General features: G+C 46.1%; 1 protein-coding gene across 4 annotated transcripts in view; it reads right to left on the bottom strand.

Moving 5' to 3' along the window:
* Positions 1 to 19,813, bottom strand: part of TIMELESS (timeless circadian regulator) — a 105,133-nt gene that overhangs the window by 39,753 nt on the left and 45,567 nt on the right. For all 4 annotated transcript variants that reach the window (XM_085869302.1, XM_085869300.1, XM_085869303.1 and 1 more), the window contains exons 6-7: positions 17,879 to 17,980; positions 7,156 to 7,311 (exon numbers count right to left, since the gene is read on the bottom strand). In XM_085869302.1, the coding sequence (XP_085725428.1) occupies positions 7,156 to 7,311; positions 17,879 to 17,980 (258 nt within the window). The remainder of the gene's footprint in view (positions 1 to 7,155; positions 7,312 to 17,878; positions 17,981 to 19,813) is intronic.

Consider the following 19,813-nt stretch of genomic DNA (forward strand, 5'->3'; position numbering starts at 1 on the left):
CCCCTCTGGTCTCCTGCTCCCCTTGTACGTTCTGTGCATTAGCTCTTATACGAGCCTCAACATTGTATACAAAAACATAAAATGAATAAAAATGATAAATCCAATGGGGGCTAATAATGGGTGTGGGGAGGGCATATGGGTTGGACAAGATGGATACAGAAACAAACTTTCAGGAAGGGAATTTGGAAAGCAGTGTGGTGTGTGTTAGCTCGTTATTGTGTACAGCCTGTGGCTGCATCATTTTCTGGGCTGATGTACTGCCCCTGTTACCAGTAAGCTGGTACTCATTTTCTGACCTCAGAAGGATGACAGGCTGAGTCGACCCCACCTGGTATTAATTCAACGGCATGATGGGGCTCAAAATCAAGAACCTAAAATCTTAAGCCAGCCACCTTTACTATTAAGCCAACATATCAGGCTTGTGTGTGCAAGATCATGATTTTAGATTGGGGGGGGGGGAGGGGGGGTTAATGAGGGTAGAGAAAATATCATGGTTTTATATTGGGGATGATCTGAGATGGTGGAAAACAGCGGTCTTGAAGACCTGGAGGGAGAAATGAGATTAATGAGAATGTGGAAGTTGGTTCTACAGGTGGGGGGAAAAAAACAAAAAAAAAGGCACAAACGAGTGGATGTGGGCAGTGACCTGGATTTGGAAATTTCCCCAGAGGGGATTGATGGTGGACCGCATGCACCCTGTAGAAACTTGGAAAGGGGGGAGGGGGGGGAGACAAAGCATGGAAAGAGAAGCCCACAAAGGTTGCAAGATCAGAAATGAGAAGGTCGAAGCCAGAGGGACCACCCTGTCTGTGATGGGAAAGTGATAGGCCGATTGACTTAGCTTCGTCGTTGGACATTCCAATCATCTTGCAGGCATGGTTTTCACAGCGTCAAGCTGAGCAAGATGTGAGGCAGAGGCGACAGCCAAGAGGGGAGAGTAGTACTCCATCAATCTGTGGATGAAGCCATTGTCGGTGGATTGGAGTTCAGGTTTGCCAAAAAAGAACTATGTACCATACAGGATGTCCTATCGATGACTGGCTTTGGAGGCCAACTTTGAAATGTGGTTTGTCCAAGAAGGATCAATGGTGAGTGAGACTCAGGAGTTTGAATGATTGAACTTCCGCAAGAGGATTGTGAAGACAGTAGATGGGGGGGGGGGGGGTCCAGGTCTTTGAACAGAATTTGGTTTTGACAGGGTCTGAAGAGAAGAAATGGGCTGCAACCTGCCTGTCTGAAGGATGAGGAATGTCACGGCAGAGGGTAGAGTCATCAGAAAATATATGAGGGGGCTTTCCAGATATTCAGAGAGATCATGAATGAAGATCAGGAAAAGGATGTGGGCCTAGAACACTGGCTTAAGTCACTCCAGCCCAGACGGGGAGAGGCGATGAAAGGATTCTGTTGAAAACCACACATTGGCTATGAGAATAAAGGACGTCACCAACCCAAAAGTGGAGTCGGTCTTTGATGCCATAGGCAGAGAGTTTGGAGAACAAGGTGGGATGTCAGACTATTGAAAAATAGAGGTACACTTCATGGCCAAAAGTATGTAAAAACCCCTTCTAATTAGTGGATTTGGCCATTTCAGCCACACCCATTGCTGAGAGGTGTATAAAACCAAGCACACAGCCATGCAATCTCCATAGACAAACATTGGTGGTAGAATGGGCCATACTGAAGAGCTCAGTGACTTTTAACGAGGCACTGTCACAGGATGCCACCTTTCCAACAAGTCAGTTCATCAAATTTCTGCCCTGCCAGAGCTGCCACGGTCAACTGAAAGTGCTGTTCTTGTGACGTGGAAATGTATAGGAGCAACAACAGCTCAGCCACGAAGTGGTGGGCCACACAAGCTCACAGAACAGGATCGCCGAGTGCTGAAGCGCATAGCATCTGTTGTCTGTTGCGATACTCACGACCAAGTTCCAAACTGCCTCTGGAAGCAATGTCAGCACAAACACTGTTCATCGAGAATTTCATGAGATGGGTTTCCATGGCCGAGCAGCTGCACACAAGCCGAAGATCACCATGCGCAATGCCAAGCGTCGGCTGGAGTGGTGTAAATTTCACCGCCATTGGACTCTGGAGCTTCGCCATCTAGCAATCCGACGGACGAATCTGGGTTTGGCAGATGCCAGGAGAACGCTACCTACCCGAATTCTGCAAACTTTGGTGGAGGAGGAATAATGCTCTGGGGCTGTTTTTCATGGTTCGGGCTCAGCCACTTAGGTCCAGTGAAAGTAAACCTCAACACGACAGCAGAAAATGATATTCAAGATGATTCTGTTTCCAACTTTGTGGCAACAGTTTGGGGAAGGTCCTTTCCCGTTTCAGCATGGCAATGCCTCCATGCACAAAGCGAGGTTCATACAGAAATGGTTTGTCGAGATCGGTGTGGAAGAACTTGACTGGCCTGCACAGAGCCCTGACCTCAACCCCATCGAACACCTTTTGGGATGAATTGGAACGTCGACTGCGAGCCAGACCTCACAAACGCTCGTGGCTGAATGGAAGCAAATCCCCGCAGCAATGTTCCAACATCTAGTGGAAAGCGTTCCCAGAAGAGAGGAGGCTGTTTTTGCAGCAAAGGGGGGGGGGGGGACGACAACGACGACCAACTCCATATGAATGACCATGGATTTTGAAGGAGATGTCAGACGAGCAGGTGTCCACATACTTTTGGCCATGTGGTGTATGTCCAGGGAGACAGGCCTGATCTTATGACTGACATTGAGAGCCTCCATGCATTGCTGAGAGAGTAGGAGCAGAATGTGAAAGGTGGGGTGACCTGGTCTGAATCCAAATTGGCGATCTGAGATGAGGCTGTTGGAGAAAAGGAAAGATTCCATGGCCTTGCTGATAGGAAGGAAGCCAATGGGAATGTAGTTAAGGAGATCATACCATATACTTTAAAAGTGGTGCTGTCACAGCCAAAAATGTTGGCACCTTTGCACTTTTTTCAAATAACACAATTGTCTCTAAAAATAAGTTGAAATTGACAAAAGTATTTGGTCCCAACAATTCTTTGTTTAACTGTAAATTTTAGAGAACCTTTGTTTTTCATTCAGAACTTAACATATCCTTATAAATTAGAAAGTAAAAAGAAATGGCATTTACAAAATTAGACACCTTCAACTTAATATTTGGTATCACAGCCTTTGGACAAAATAACTGCAGTCAAGCACTTCCTTTAGCCATGAATGAGTTTCCTACATGTCTCTTCTGGCAATTTGACCCACTCTTCTTGTGCAAACTGCTCCAGTTCTCCCAGATTTGAAGGGTACCTTCTCCCAATTGCTGTTTTCAATCCTCCCCACAGGTGTTCAATGGGATTTAGATCTGGACTCATTGCCGGCCACTTCAGAACAGTCCAGTATTTTGCCTTGAACCATTCCTGGGTGCTTTTTGAAGTGCGTTTGGGGTCATTGTCCTGCTGCAAGACACATGACCTTCAATGGAGACCCAGCTTTCTGACACAGGGGTGAACAATGCGCTCCGAAATGCCTTGGTAATCTCCTGATTTCATGACGCCATGCACACATTCAAGGCACCCAGTGCCAGAGGCAGCACAGCAACCCCAAAACATCACTGAACCTCCTCCATGTTTGACTGTAGCGAAGGCGTTCTTTTCGTTGAATGCTTCATTTTGTTTTCTGTAAACATCAAGATGTGCTTTACCAAAAAGCTCTAATTTGGTCTCATCTATCCACAGGACATTCTCCCAGAAGGATTTTTTTCTTGTTCAGGTGTGTTTTGGCAAACTACAGTTGGGCTTTCTTGTATCTTTCCCTCATCAGTAGGTTCCTCCTGGGTCTCCGAGCATAGTGTGATGGTGCGAGTTCAAACTGTCGTATCTTGCGTCTGTAGGTCAGCTTACATGTGTTTGGCAGTTGATTGAGGTGCTTTCTCCACCAAACAATCCTTTGCTGCAATCTTCGATCAAGTTTTCTCTTGCAGCCACGTTCAGGGAGGTTGGCTACAGTGTCATCGGCCTTAAACTTCCTCATAACATTGCGTACGGTGGACACAGGAACATCAAGATCTCTGGAGATGGACTTGTCACCTTGAGGTTGTCCATGCTTGGCTACAATCTTGTGTTTGACCTCCTCAGACAATTCTCTGGTTTTCTTTCTTCCGTCTATGCTCATTCATTGCGGTACACATCATGACGCAAAACAGCAGAACGACTCCTTTTCTCTATTCAAACTGGTTGAATGAGTGATTTTTATAATGTAGGCACCTGTACCTCACCACAGGCGAGTTCAATTCCAAATTAAAGGAGAATCACCTGCTTGAAATTTAATTATCTCTAATATTAAACTTCTAAAAGGTGTAGATAATATAGTCCAGGCCATTTTAGGATCTCTGTGTGGAATAAGTGAACATTTCGTAACATTTTAGGCTTTTTTCTTTTGTTCCACTGAAAGCTAAAGAAATACGGATGTGGATACCAAAATATTTTATTAATTTCAACAATTTTCTGGAATAAATGATGCATTATTTGAAAAAAGTGCAAACGTGTCAATATTTTTGGCAACGACAGTTTGTGCTGCTTTGTAGCTTGACGCTCAGCATTAAAAACAAAAAAGATAGAGCAAGAACAGCCATAGAATGTCAACCATTGTGCATGAGTGGGCCCCAAGGAGCACCTAGGAATGCCTTGATTGGTAAAATATAAAGGTTGTGGATTATGAGCCCCCATTGGACTTTGTCCGAAACGGGGGCTTATGGATTTGGTCTCCATTTCCGTGTCCGTGCGTCCGCAACCATGTCGGACATGTATGGCCCGATTTTATTCATACTTGGCACAAAGAATACACATGATGCTGTACATAAGCACGTCATTTGTTTTCGACATCAGATCCAAGATGGCCGACTGGCGGCCATTTTAGTTAAAAATAAATTAATAAATAAAACCGGTGTCGACCACGTCCTCAACCATCTCTCAGACAGGCATTTACCGATCTTGTTCAAACTTGTCAAACTGATGATGAATGATGGCTTATACAAGCACGTCATTTTTTGTTTGAGACGAGATCAAAGACGGCCGACTGGCGGCCATTTTCTTACTTAAACGTGTCCCAAACCATTTCTCTGAGATGCATTGTTCGATTTTGTTCAAACTTGGCACAAGCACAGAACACAATGGCATACACTTGCACCTATCTTTACTTTGTGATCTGATCAGATGGCAGATTTGTAGATTGGCGACCATTTTAGTTGTAAAAAAACCCGATGTTGAACACGTCCTCAACCGTTTATCGGACTTGCATTTACCGATGTTCAAACTTGGCAAACAGATAATGAATGATGGCTTACATATGCACGTTATTTTTTTTCAACATGAGATCCAAGATGGCCGACTGACGGCCATTTTAATTGTAAAAAAAAACAAACCAAAAAAAACTGATGTTGAACATGTCCTCAACCATTTCTCAGACAAGCATTTACCAAAGTTCAAACTTGGCCATCATTCATTATCTGGGTGCTGACATATGCACCAGTTTTTTTTCCAGATCATATCCAAGAAGGCCGACTCGTTGCCATTTTGTTACTTAAGTGTGTCCCCAACCATTTCTCAAGGCCCTGTCACACCTTAAGGTTTTAGCCAGCGAATGCCGACGTATGAAAAATTTGGCGAATACGCTGGCACACGTCGAATACGTAATGGGTAAGTTTTGTATACGTTAAGAGCACGCTGAAGCACGCTGGCATACGTTGTAGTACGCCGAGCTCATCAACAAATTTTAAGCATGTTCAAAAATTTTCGACGTATGCCAGCATACGACTCACACGTTCCGCATACGCTGGCCATAAATTGTTGGCACGTTATGCGATCGTTGACACAAGTCGAAACACGTTACTTGTAAGTTACTCGTAAGTCGAAATACGTTGAGGTAATGTCTAGCATACCCGAAACTTATTTCTAACCTATGAGTAACGTGCTTTGAACCTATGTGTAACGTATCTCCAACGCATATTGACATATGTAGACGTATTTGATGTCTTCCGGACGACCACAGAACTTACTGAACGTGTTTCTAACTTACAGCTACTGTATAATGGCGTATTGGCAGCGTTTAGGGGAATTGCTATATAAAAATGGGGTTCACACAGGAGGAACCCGTCAGTGTTCCAGACTCCATGTTGAGTAGATGTCCATGTCAGTAGTAGTACGTGAGCGTGTCAGGGTAGAAGTAGTAGTAGTAGTAGTAGTAGTAGTAGTAGGTCCATGTCAGTAGTAGGTGCGCGTGATGGGAAGGGTGTGGGTGATGATAGATGCTCCTTGCGTCCGCGTCCAGGAGACTTCTTTGCAGCATTCTTCGGCATGACGGTGATGTTGACACTTCAATGTCTAGTGCGGTTAATATTTGAATCGTCGAGCGGCAGCCTTTTAATAGGCTGCGCTACGTGATCATCGGCGATACGCTGCCGCTCAATATGCATAAGTTAGACTATCGTTGGGCATAAGTTGTGAACGCCGACAACACGCTAAGCATTCGTTGGTATAAGTTATCGAAACGTTCTGTGCACGTTACTAATAGGTTATGCATACGTCCAACACGTTATTATACGCCCAAAACTGAAAAAAACAGAAGTTCAGCGTACGCCAGCGTTTTAGATATGTTGCCATACGCTGGCTAAATCATCAAGGTGTGACAGGACCTTCAGACATGCATGGTCTGATTTTGTTCAAACTTGGCACAAGCACAGTACATAATGGCATACACGTGCACCTCACTTTATTTTGCCACCTGATCAAAGACGGCCGATTGGTAGACTGGCGGCCATTTTAGTTGTACATAAATATGGGCTCACCCTTTATCTCTGTACAGCAAAATTACAAAAACAACGTGTGCTTTGACATTTTGTATTTTTTTTTCCTTGTTATTTTAAAATGACATCAACAAGTTTAAAACACATTACAAATTTATGTCCAATTGAATAATATTTCCAGTACACTTTGCAATTTAATTTATTTTTAAATATGCATTTATAAATAAAATGTGGAATAGAAAGTTTAGGGATAATTTATTTGAAATACGACATCAGCAAGTTAAAACTTGAGTGTAGATTTATAGACAGTTCGTTGAATTTTTTCCCCCCATTTTAAAACGATGGACCACAAATGCTTGTGCAGCTCTCTCTTGCCTGCTCACGGAACATCAAGCTGACAATCTCGAGTGTGTGCAGGGCCCAATGCTGTTCCTCTGGTGAGCTCGCGAGGAACTTGAGAATGTCATCCAAGCCACTCATGTGCACTGCCCAGAGCACATGGTCATGAATACTCATGTTCTCATCCAAGACCTGCAAGTCAATGAAATGGGAATTGGAACCTGCAACACGTATCTCAATATTTTGTCTTTGGTAATGGATCGGGCAGATTGAAGCAAATCGTTGAAAACACCAATGTTGTGCACAACACCAAATGGCCCATTACAACTATTTCACTCGCCTTTCATATCATTCTTGTACAAATTAAAACTGAGATATATGGACAAACCATACACCAACATGAAAGAACAACAACAAAGATAAACACGATCGATTGAGGGCTGTTCGGAGAACAGCCTATGAGAGCGGCCAAAGTTATCTTTCTTGTGAAAAAAAGTTCAGGACAAGTCATGGGTTATCTCTCTCTGGCATACATCCATACAAACATGTTGATTATGAAAATGTGAAATTTTGTTTGTATTTTTTCCTTTGGAATAGTTTCTGGTGCAATAATCGGTCCTATTTGACTCATTTTAGAAAATTCACGACTATTATTGTTATGTCATGGAATCGTTTAGTATTTGTAATGCTCCTTTTAACTTGCAGAGAAATGAAATGTGAACCTGTTTTATCATTGGAGTAAAAACAAATATAAGCTACAGCTGGCAAGTGACGAGCAACTCACCATGAAAGTCAGATCCAATCGTCCTTATCAGACAATGGTACGGCTGATTGGCCAAGTGAAGATATGCCTGGGTGGGTACATGAAAGCAGCCCTGACAAGCTTGAGCTTTGAAGGGCATTAGTAGAAATAAGATAGGCTTGTGAGAGAAAGGGCATGCCCGCAACACGGGAGATGAAAGAGCACGAAGGAACGAGCCATCAGAGACATACAAAGTGAAGATAATTCAACGTGAGAGAGAGATTGGGACCATACTCTGAACAGAGCGTTGGTTCTGCTTAAGCAGTCTCCTTGGCTATCGGGCACAACCCTGGATGGGTCGCCACTCCGACGCAGTGTACCAGCATGCTGGCACTCATTTTGCCGACCTCGGAAGGATGACAGGCAGAGTTAACCCCACCTGGTATTAATTAAACAGCCGAGCAGGATTTGAACTCGGCACCAGAGGATCCAAAGCTCACCACCCTAACCATTAAGCTAACACCAGGCATTTGAAGGACGTGAGAGTGTGTGCAAATTGGGGTCAAGCTAGATGTTAATTCCACGAGGTAAAGGAAGATCACACAAAGGGATGGAGGCTATTAAGATTGCTCCGCTAGTATCTGTTTACTCTTCCGCTCAGGGAGTTTCTCCCACCGAATTGAGGAACCTTTTGGGGCCTCAGAAAGTCAATGTCCGTTGGACGCCCGGCCTCAGTGTGGGCCAAATTAGCTACTTATCAATATTCCTGCAAGGTTTCTGTTGTTCTGGTGGGATATTCAATATTCATCACGCTGGTGATTCTCCGTGGTGAGGTGGAACCACACTACTGCCGTTCTGATTGGCACATACGGCCGAGACTATTTCGGGAAGAATTGTGAACTCTTGAATACAAATACGCCCTTTTGCACTTTGCTCCTTCATGTAAGATCAGGGCTTGTCTGGCTCATGTAAGCATGCAAAAATGATCAGTAACCATGGCAACCACTTTTTATGCTTAAAACAAATTAAAAAAAAAAACAATAATTAATGAAAATCATATCTTATTTGATAAGGAGTAAATTTTTGAGCCCACAGATTAAATAGTTTATGGGCAGAATCCTTCCATTCCAGCAATTATTTGGCTTATTGACTGCTGCGAAGGAATCCAAGGTAACAATTGGTGAGAATAATGGACACTTGCTCATTTTAAACGCTGAATAAAACACAAAACTGTCAGAATTTACAAGTGAGATGACACATCATATTACTAATAACCGAACTGAGCATTCTCAACAGTTACATTTTCAATAGTCTCCATTGTTGATACAACCACCTTTGCAAGAACACAAATCAGTGCATATTAACTTTTCTGAGAAGCACTTGCAATTCCCTGAACACACGTTGCAGTAACATCGAATCAATCCTTGACAACTTTTTGATGCCTCTGGAAGAGTCATCCAGGAAATCCAAACCGGGTCATGGACCCAACCCCGATCAGCTGGACTAGGAAGGTTGAGACAGGCCACAAGTGATTGTGACCAGATGTTGCCTGCTTGAATGACTGCACATTTGGCATGCTCAAATAGTTGGTGGTATGATTCTCCCCAAGTGAACAAATCACACCTTGCATCATCACAATAGCTGCACTCAAGTCTTTTGATACATTACAATCACAAATCTGTTAACGTTTTGTTCAGATTCTTCTGGCACATCATCTGGCTGGTGTGACGTGATGAATGCATCTGTGACCATTGGATATGCCTGCCACATTTCCCACGCTGTCTTCTTCCCTTTACTAAGAAAACTGGATGTTGTGTCACATCCACTGATTGCATGCACCAACGGTAATGCCCTGCATTTCAAACCACCAACGTTTCTTGAAATGCGATGCACAGGGATATACGTGAACCGCTTTCCAGAGCCATGTGCAACATACCATTCTTTGAGGTTGGCAATCTGAAAATGGAAGGCAACTGCTAATATGACCACATCTGTGTTGACAGTCCTTATTTAGCACCCTGCTGTTACCTTCTTTCACACAGTGAGCAGCATGCAATATTGTTGCTAATCTGGAAGCCATGAGCACACAACATACAGGTCCTATAGATCAGTTATATCGGTAAGTACATGTTGCCAGTTCGGGTCCTGTCCCTGGTCTAATGGCTAATTAAATGTTCCTGCACTGTGGAGTTATTTTAATAGTCAGGTTTTCTTTTCATTTATTTTTCCACAAACATCAACGCTGACCACGCCGCATCACACTCACCTCCACTTCGCTTCCTTCACCTCGCTCTGGCTGACGTCATGGTGGGCGGAGTTCAAGGAGGAGCCACGTGGCGGCCCTTGACCCATCAGCGTGCAACGAGTGAGGTGACCATCGCCTGGCCAATCGGATCCTGCGACAGGAGGAAAGGGCTCTGTGTGATGTCACCACAGCCCCGGGCCAATCAAGGAGCTTGCCGCCCATTTTGGCCAGTGAGAGAGACGAAGAGCGATTTTGTGTGCCAAAACCAGCCAGTGAGAGAAGGAGTGTCGCGAGGAGGTGCCCCCCCCCCCTCCGAAGAGGGGGGTATAATTATAGACACGGTCTGCGCGCTCGTGTTTGTTCTGGACCTGGCAAGAAGTGCGCGCATGGGTTCTGGTCCTGGCAAGAAGTGCGCGTACGGGTTCTGAGAGTTCTGGCAAGAAGTGGACATCTGCGCGCAAGAGAGTTCTGAAAGCGTCCGCGCACGGAGTGGTCGGTGCCACGGAGGGTCTTCTCCTGCAAGCTTTCGCCCTGCCGACTTCTGTACGCCTGCAGCCCGGTCGTGAGGGCATCTGGATCGTCTGGATCATGCTGGGGGTCCAGTCCTGCCCTGAGGACCTGGTCCTTGAAGACCGCACGAGGTGGACAGGTCCGAGATAGACCTCAATAAAGACCATTTGGTCCGATTCTTTGGGGGTGTGTGTGTGTGTTTGTGGCGCCAGTCAGATAAGTAGTGAATTGTATAAGTGCCGTGCTGTACATACGTGCCTTTAATATATAATCGGTTTAACTCTGCTCTTGCGTGCTTCCCTCGTTCCCCAATTATTATTGTGAATAAATACCCCGATTGTTAAATGGTTTAGCTCGTTCGTGTCTTTTCCTCCATTGGCTCCGCGTGCCGCGTGTTTGGAAATTAGCCAGGCTGTTGCCGCTGTAACGGGACATTTGGACCGACGGATCTCGGATCGCACACGGTTCGAGTACGCTAAGCGGCTCGTTCCGTACGAGTACCATCGAGGGTGAATTTCCCCGGTAGTTGGACGACGTGGATATTTAGGTTAATTGAAATTGGCAATCGACCCTACCCCACGTGGTCTACCTATTGGCGAATTTCGGTCCGAAAGGGACCCGTACTCTTCAGACTTTTCCCAAGAAGTACAATCTAAATTCCAGGCGATCGGTCGAGCCGACTCTACTGCTCCATCTAGCGGTCGTGCTCGCGGCCGACGCCCGGCCCCGCAACAATATCACAGGGGTGTCAGCTTCATCTTGTGTGCAAGGACAGATCGAGTGATCTTCATCCTGGACAGGGGAGGACAAGACCGTTTCGGCACGCGTGCTGTGGAGCCTCTTCCATTCACAATCCGGGGCTTCGACAACTTGATTGGTCAAAAACTGTACAACTGTTTTGTTCTCTTCAACTTGAAAGAAATTGTGGCAGTTATTTGGCATGGGCATGTTCGCAGTCACCTTTCGTCCCTTCCCTTTGCCACCCCCTTTATGTATTCATTTTTTTCTTGTGCCCTTCTTTAAACTGTCTTTTCTGAAGACATCACATATGATATGTAGTTGCTGGCAAGTACAGCATGGAGTGGCTACGTATGGAATATGTCCTTGACATAGTCTGCAAATGTTTTACATACCTTAGGTCAGAGGAACTGTACCACACAGCTGGACCACCTTGAACTTTATCATCAACACAGGGAGTGGTAGAACACAGATCACAGTATTACAATAAGCAGGGGATAAGGTCACTTTGTCCCTGCCCTAAGCTGTATGTTCTGAGAGATAGGTGGTGGGTATGCACTATGCACTGTTTTCATGCACAAATAACTCCTTCATATCTCCTTGCCATCACCGTGTGGTGATATACATCTCTGCAAAGAGTGTATTGTCCACTTTCAAGCTCCCAAACAAAGACTGCTGGAGTATTCCAGGATTAGTTTCCGGTCTTGCAAAAGTGGGCAGTTTGTTTTTTTTCGAAATTGTATCAGTGATCGGCGAACTTCTTTCGTTGTAAACTCGCTCGTCAGTGAATGTTTATTATATTTTTGGTTAAATAATAATCTGTCCACTTGGTCTTATGTCAAATAGCTTAACCTTGCATGACGTGATAGGAGCCAGGCAGGCGAGCAGGCAGACCGATTGCTATACAAATAAAATAAAATAAATTAAAAAAAAAATTAAAAGAAGATACCAGAAAGTACAAAATAGTCTGAAAATGTTCACACACAGACAGAGACAGACAGACACTAAACATCAGACCAGCAAGTTGTTTCCTGATCTTATAATGAAGAGCAAGCTTCAAAGTACCTATGTGCCAAAGGGCATATTTGTACTCTGAAGTGCACAATTCTTTTTCCTATATGGCTGAGACGATGACCACTCAACCATCCCCCTGTTTGTGACTGACATTGTGGATCCAAACCAGGCTGCTTTGCACAGAGAGGCGAAGTAAAACACCATTTCTCTGCACTGATCTTAACAATGTATTTTTATGGTATTGGTTGGTTCGACTTCATAATGGCCTTACTGTATATTCGTTGCTACCTCTACTGCTTACGACACCATCAAGTCCATCATAAAGTGTTTGATATAAACATCTGCTCAAAGCACCGGCACACTGTGACTGTTGCCGTGACTTCAGAAGACAGAGGTCAGGTCAGGTATGGGAGCATGCGCCAGAGCAGCGCGTCGCTGCGTCCACTTTCCGCTGGTACTCCAGGGGCTGCCGTCTGGCCATCCCCCAGGCAGATGCCTGGCCCATCCCCATCTCCTTGAGATGCTGATCAACCTGCTGCAACCACGAGGCAAGTGGTCGGCCCATTGGCCTCCTCCACTTATGAGACTCCCTCGCTGAGAGAATCTGGTGAGCAGGATCGGCGTCAGGAAAACGCGCCACATGTCCATACAGCCGCAACTGACGCTCACGGACTATGCAGGTAACAAATCTCATCCGAGTCTCTCTCAGCAACCGCTCGTTGGACACAAAATCCGACGAGCGATAGCCAAGGATTCTCCGAAGAGACCTGGTACCAAAGGAATTAAGTCTCCGTCTCAGATCCTTGGTCAGAGTCCAAATCTCGCATCCATTGAGCAAGACTGGAAGTACCAAGGGCCTGAAGACTCGGACTTTCGTCCTCCTGCACAGGTACCGGCAGTGCCACACCCCATGATCCAGTGAATCCATGACTCCCCAGGCCCGACCCAGACGTCTATTGACCTCTGACTCGCAGCCAGCAGAGACATGAATATCACTGCCAAGGTAAGTGAATCTCTCCACGACCTCAACATCCTCACCACAAACAGACACAGACAGGACAGCAGCATCCAAGATGTCACCGAAAGCCTGGATCTTAGTTTTGACCCAAGAAACCCGTAATCCCAGTGACTCGGACGCCTCATTCAGCACCTCGAGGGCCTCTGAAAGGATATGTAAAGTCTCTGCAAAGATGACTGCATCAACTGCGAAATCAAGGTCAGAGATCTTGACATTCCCAAACGATGCAACGCAGCTTGATCTCTCCGACATCCTCCCGAGAATCCAGTCCATACAAGTGCTAAAAAGTGTGGGGACCAGTACACACCCCTGACAAGCTCCAGTAACAACTGGAAATAAGTCAGAGATGGCACAACCACATCTCACAGCACTCTCAGTACCAGAGTAGAGTTCAGACATCAGATCGATCCGTTTTGGTGGCACCCCACGAAGACCGAGAATCCTCCAGGGGGCATCCCGATTCATTGAATCAATCTCTTTACAGAGATCAACAAAGGCTGCAAGCAGCCCCTGCCGAAACTCTCATCTGCGTTCAGTGAGGACCCGAAGAGCAAGGATACGGTCAATCGTTGACCTCTTTGGTGTAAAGCCTGACTGCTCTGGACGCTGGTGCTGAAGCAGATGGTGGCATACCCTATCAAGAATTATCCGAGCAAAGTCCTTGCCCGGCACTGAGTGCAGAGTCACCCCTCGGTAGTTGTTGCAGTCTTGGCGATCACCCTTCCCTTTCCAGAGAGGAACAACAAGGCCTCTCTTCCAGTCAGTTGGGATGATGCCTGTGTTCCAGGCAGAGCACAGAACTGCATGCAACGACACGAGTGCAGCATTTCCACCAGCCTTGAGAAGTTCGGCATGGATGCCAAAGATCCCTGGAGCTTTGCCCCGTTTTAACCGGTTCACCACAGCCTGTGTTTCCACAAGCAAGGTGGACTACAGTTGATTGGAGGGTCAGCAACAGGGATTGTAACACCCCTGACTTCCAACTCAACAGCTGGGGGATCAGCCTGGTACAACCGCTCAAAGTAACCGGCCCAGCGGGCCTTCACTTCAGACTCCTCTGTTAAGAGCCTACCACTCTCTGCTCTTACTGCAGTGCTCCGAGGAATTGGCTTGGATGAACGCAATGTGCGAATTACCCTGAAAGCAGGATGAGAATCACTTGACCCCAGGTGATGCTCTACCCCCTCACAGATTCCTCGCACATAGGCCTCCTTGTCCACCTTTAGTGCACGTACAATTTTATGCCTCAGCTCCCTGAACAGCTCAGCTCTGCCATTCAGCCTGGCCCTGCGACTCTGGTCAATGGTATCCAGTATCCCTAGAGACAAAATTCTTCTTTGCCCTGCGGTGAGTTCCAAGGCATCCACCGGCAACATCAAGGACGGTGGTCTTGAAAGCACTCCGCAACTCTTCAGGACCTCCCAAAGCACCCAGACCCACCAAATCTCGACTCAGCTTGTTCGCAAACTCCTCAGCTACCTTCTCATCCTTGAGCTTGCCAACATCCAGCCAAGGCTGGGATGGTACCATTCTCCTGGATTTAAGGTGCAACTTTAGAGTTGCTACAACAAGTCAGTAGTCGGTATTGAGGAATTGAGCACTCCGGTGGACCCTGCAGTTCTGGATCATCCTCCAGCGACCATCAACGAGGACATGGCCAATCTCCTTTGCCACACCACCAGCATTTGAATACCAAGTCCAGCGATGAGCTTGTGGGTGCTGAAACCATGAACCGGCCACCCTAAGTCCATGACCTTAGTGCTATTCTGGTTCATAGTTCCAGACCCATGGGGACCAACACATGTCTCATAACCATCCCGATCAGTTCCAGTCGATGCATTGAAATCCCCCAAGACAAGCAGTGTATCTCGTCTGAGGCACTGATCAACCACAGACTCGAGCGTAGCGTAGAATGTGTCCTTCACAGTGAGATCACTCGCCTCAGTCGGAGCATAAACAGAGACCAGGGAAATGACACCGAAGGAGTGACGAATCCTTAGTCTCATAATACGCTCGTTGACCGGTGTTACCTCAATTATCATTGGAGTCAGCTTATTGGACACAGTGACAGCAACTCCTTGGGAATAGTAACCATCAGAGCGACCAGACCAATAGTCGGTGAAACCACCCACCATGATCTCACTGCAATCCGGTCTCTGAACCTCAGAGAGTGCTGCAATCCCGATGTCCAAACGCTTGAGCTCAGATGATAACAGACAGGTGATCATCCTCTCTTAGGGATAGGACATTCCAGGCACCCACCCGAAGGGACCGCCTCAGGTTAACCCAAGGAGACCGCCGTCTGGTGGACGACACCTCAGCACCACTCCGACACACACTCCCGCATTCTGACCCGGGAATGTTACCCCGTGGTTTCCCTCCTATTATCAAAGATTGGGGGTCCCGAAGGCATTTTCCCAATCCCGTCATCCGGTGAGCTGCCCTGCGAAGGGAAGCTGCACAGGAGGTACTCCCACGGAGTGAGTTTTCAGATTTCTTTGCGTTTTTGTGTTTTGCGGAATGAAGGGTTTTACGGTGGCCGGAGTGCAAATCCTGCCACCAACCTCTGAATAAGAAGTAACCCAACTGTAGGAGGACGTCCACAAATACAGATGGGTACTAGATATGGATGGCCGTTGGCTCACAAGGAGCTCCTCCGCCCTTTGACAGGTTTTGTTTTTAATCCTGCTGGGTGTCCATATCCAAACACCCTCCTCACCAAAAAAAACCTGGTGGCGAGTCGGTTTAGTCGCCAACAACCCGACCATGTAACAAGTTAGTACAAGTTTACATGATACCTGCAGCAAGTCACAGATATAATCTGGTCTAACCTGGCCAGAGATCGTGCTGACGCATTTTGTGAACTCTGTTTGCCAAGTTAAGGGTGAGTTTAACCCTTTGAGGACAAGTATCTTGAAAGTAACATTCAGATAAAAGTCCAATTTTATTATTAGTTTGGCCAACTTTCATTTTTTTGAAATTAACATTCAAGAGCATGCATGACAAAAAAATACAAGTTTTTCTAATCGACAGCAACAAAAACATTGAAGAAGAAATTAAGGAAACTACAAAAGCTCTTACCCAGTGTTAGCTGCAATGTTTGCCAATGTACAAACAAAGTAATCTAAAATTGCAGCGAAAATAGATACAAGTTACACCACTTTACAGCTAAGGGACGTATCTGTCCCTTGGTCCATAAAGGGTTAAAGTAATCTGCAGAATTTTATATAATTGGGTAAATTGTAAATAAGGAGTTAGTTTTTCTATCACCAACACTGTGGCATGAGTCGCGTTTCATTAGTATTTGGTGAATGGGCCCATTTTCTCCAACTGCGAGGAATCCGGGCTGCCACCTGCTACTTGACTCGGGGTGCAGTTACCACCCTTTTGGCAGTCATTATCGGAGAGATTGCTGTGGGTCGTCTTGATTCCTGAGCATGTGACAATAAACATGCATATACGCGCACACACAATCAGACCACTGAAAAGATTATATAACAAAGAGAAAACTAGTGAAAAAAAAAAGATATTTAAGGAGAATATTTTCCTTCGGCCCAAGTCACATTTGCTCTACGGCGAGGATACGGCGGCCGTACGCCCTCTGGATTGACAGAAACGTGCGGCGGCCGCAGTTTCTGCGGTGGCCTCAGGGTGGTCCTACGCCGTTTGGCTATCTTTTACAGGCCGTAGGGGTCGCCGTGGAATTATAATGCGGAGTAAGAAGTTTTTTCATTTCTACGTTCGCCGTAGCAATTCGACAAGCCGAAACAAAATAACTGGTTAAAAAAAAAAGAAAAAGAAAAAAAGAAAAAAAAAAAAGAACCCACTCGTTACCGGCCGCACGTTCGCCTTAAGGCCCCCCTGCGGTCGCCTTGCTGGCACCTTGCGTCTGCCTTGAAAATTCTATGGCCGCCGCAGGAACGCCCTAAGGTCACCGTGCGACATCAAATCAAAGACCGTACGGCACCCCCACGTTTTCGGTCTTCACAATTTATAAATACGCCGTGCGGCTCCCCGAAAAATAAAAACACATGTGACTGCTACATTGTGTGACCGTGGAAATACTGCGGCCGCCCTATAATTGCTCGTAGCTGTAGATTTTGTAGACCCCACGGCCGCCATGGCAAATGTGACTTAGGCCTTACTCACAGGTAACTATCCAATCAGATCATGACGGAAACTAAATTTGTATTACAAGTATAAATGAACAGGAAAACAAATATATGTACATGTGGGAAAATTATGCGCCCAGACCAGGAATTGAACCCTTTTTTTCCCCACATATACATATTACATTTGTACGAGAACAACAAAAAAAAGACAGTTCTTAGATTTCATCAACACAAACATTTTCACATCACAACTTTCAATGAAAACAAGATAAATAAATGAATACCAAACCGTTAAGCCGGCAGAAAATTAAATGTGACTCGTGGATTAGCAATTTCTGTGACAGCAGCTAAGTCTTGCCAACCAGGGTTCCGAAACCTACTCCCTTGTCTGTCGGGTTGGGAGCGATGTGCAGGACATTTCTGACGAGCAGCAACAGTCTCTCAATGAGCAGCGAGTCTTCTTCCTGCCTTTCCTCCCATTTCTGTGGAAATTCCAATACAATGCAAACATAAGGGTCAGGTCTGTTCCACCTACTGGCAAAATCATCTGTGCAATTCATCATTTCAGGCTTTTATTTTATTCATGATGTGTTTTTTGGGGGGGTTTTTTTTTTAAACACAATCTAAGGCCCTTCGTGGGGGCTGCCTGCCACACACAGATGGACATACAGATGAACATATGCAACAAGACGATTAGATGAGAGAAACACAATCGCTGATATTGGCTGAAGTGCCAACTTTCCAGGGTACTCTGGGTACCAGCGATGTCATAGCTTTTGACACTGCACTCAGCAGGTCATTGAAGGAGGAATTTTCTCCTCCCGAAGGATGCCAACTTTTGAGGATTGGCATTGCTCTCAACCTTTTGAATGCTGAATGTCAAGCAAGAAAGCAGCAGGTACCATTTTTAAAGGCTTTGAACCACCACCCTCCCAGACTCAAAGCTGACACAGCAATTATTCCACAGAGTCTGTGATTTAACGGATAAATTTTACTCAAGAGTGAGCCTTTAAATATATGTATGGGGTGGGGAACACGGGGAATACAAGATGGACATTACAGGGACTTTCAGGAAGGAAAGCAGGGAATTTGAAGGAGGTGGGTTTGGGGTGGATTATCGGGGGTAGAAAAGATCGAGGATTTGGATGGGGGGGTGGTAGGTGGTGGTGAACAGCTGTTTTGAAGGCCTGGAGGGAAGAATGGGATTGAATAGAGTGTGGGAGTTTATTCCAAAGGCGGGGAAAAAAAAAACAAACAAAAAAAAACATCGCTGGACACTGCCAAAGCTGGCAGTGTGGCAAAGGAGATTGACCATGTGCTCGTTGATTGTCGCTGGAAGATGATCCAGAACTGCAGGGTCTACCAGAGTGCTCAGTTCCTCAAGACCAACCACAGGCTTCTTGTGGCAACTCTGAAGTTAGAGTGTAAATCCAGGAGGATGGTTCCATCCCAGCCTCGGTTGGACGATGGCAACCTCAAGGATGAGAGGGCAGCTGAGGAGTTTGCGAACAGGCAGAGTGGAGATTTGGGGGATCCTGAAGAGTTGTGGAGTGCCTTCACGACCACTGACCTTGATGTTGCCGGTAGATGTCTTGGAACTCACCGTCGGGTGATGAAGAATTTTGTCTCTCAAGTGACACGAGATACTATTGATCAGAGTCACAGGGCCAGGCTGAATCGGAGGCAGTCGGAGCCGCTGGGGTTACGGGTTTCCTGGGTCAAAAACCAAGATCCAGGTTTTCAATGACATCTTGGATGCTGCTGTCTTGTCTGTTCCTGTATGTGGTGAGCATGTTGAAATCGTGGAGAGATTCACTTCCCTTGGCAGTGATATTCATGTCTCTGCTGGCTGTGAGTCAGAGGTCAATAGACGTGTGGGTCGGGCCTGGGGAGTCACTGGATAATGGGGTGAGGTGCTGCCGGTACCGGTGCGCGAGGACGGAAGTCCAAGTCTTCAGGTCCTTGGTACTTCCAGTCTTGCTCTATGGATGTGAGACTTAGACTCTGACTCGGGATCTGAGACGGAGACTTAATTTCTTTGGTACCAGGACTCTTCGGAGAATCCTTGGCTATCGCTGGTCAGATTTTGTGTCCAACGAGCTGTTGCTGAGAGACTCAAATGAGATTTATTACCTGTATCGTCCGTGAGCATCAGCTGCGGCTGTATGGACATGTGGCTCATTTTCCTGGTGCAGATCCTGCTCATCAGATTTTCTCAGCGAGGGAGCCTCGTGAGTTGAGGAGGCCAATGGGCCGACCACGTGCCTCCTGGTTACAGCAGGTCGATCGGCATCTCAAGGAGATGGGGATGGGCC

This window comes from Eptatretus burgeri, chromosome 2, assembly GCF_056783735.1.
Source record: "Eptatretus burgeri isolate ZD-2024b chromosome 2, Ebu_testis_v1, whole genome shotgun sequence".
Classification (NCBI taxonomy): domain Eukaryota; kingdom Metazoa; phylum Chordata; class Myxini; order Myxiniformes; family Myxinidae; genus Eptatretus; species Eptatretus burgeri.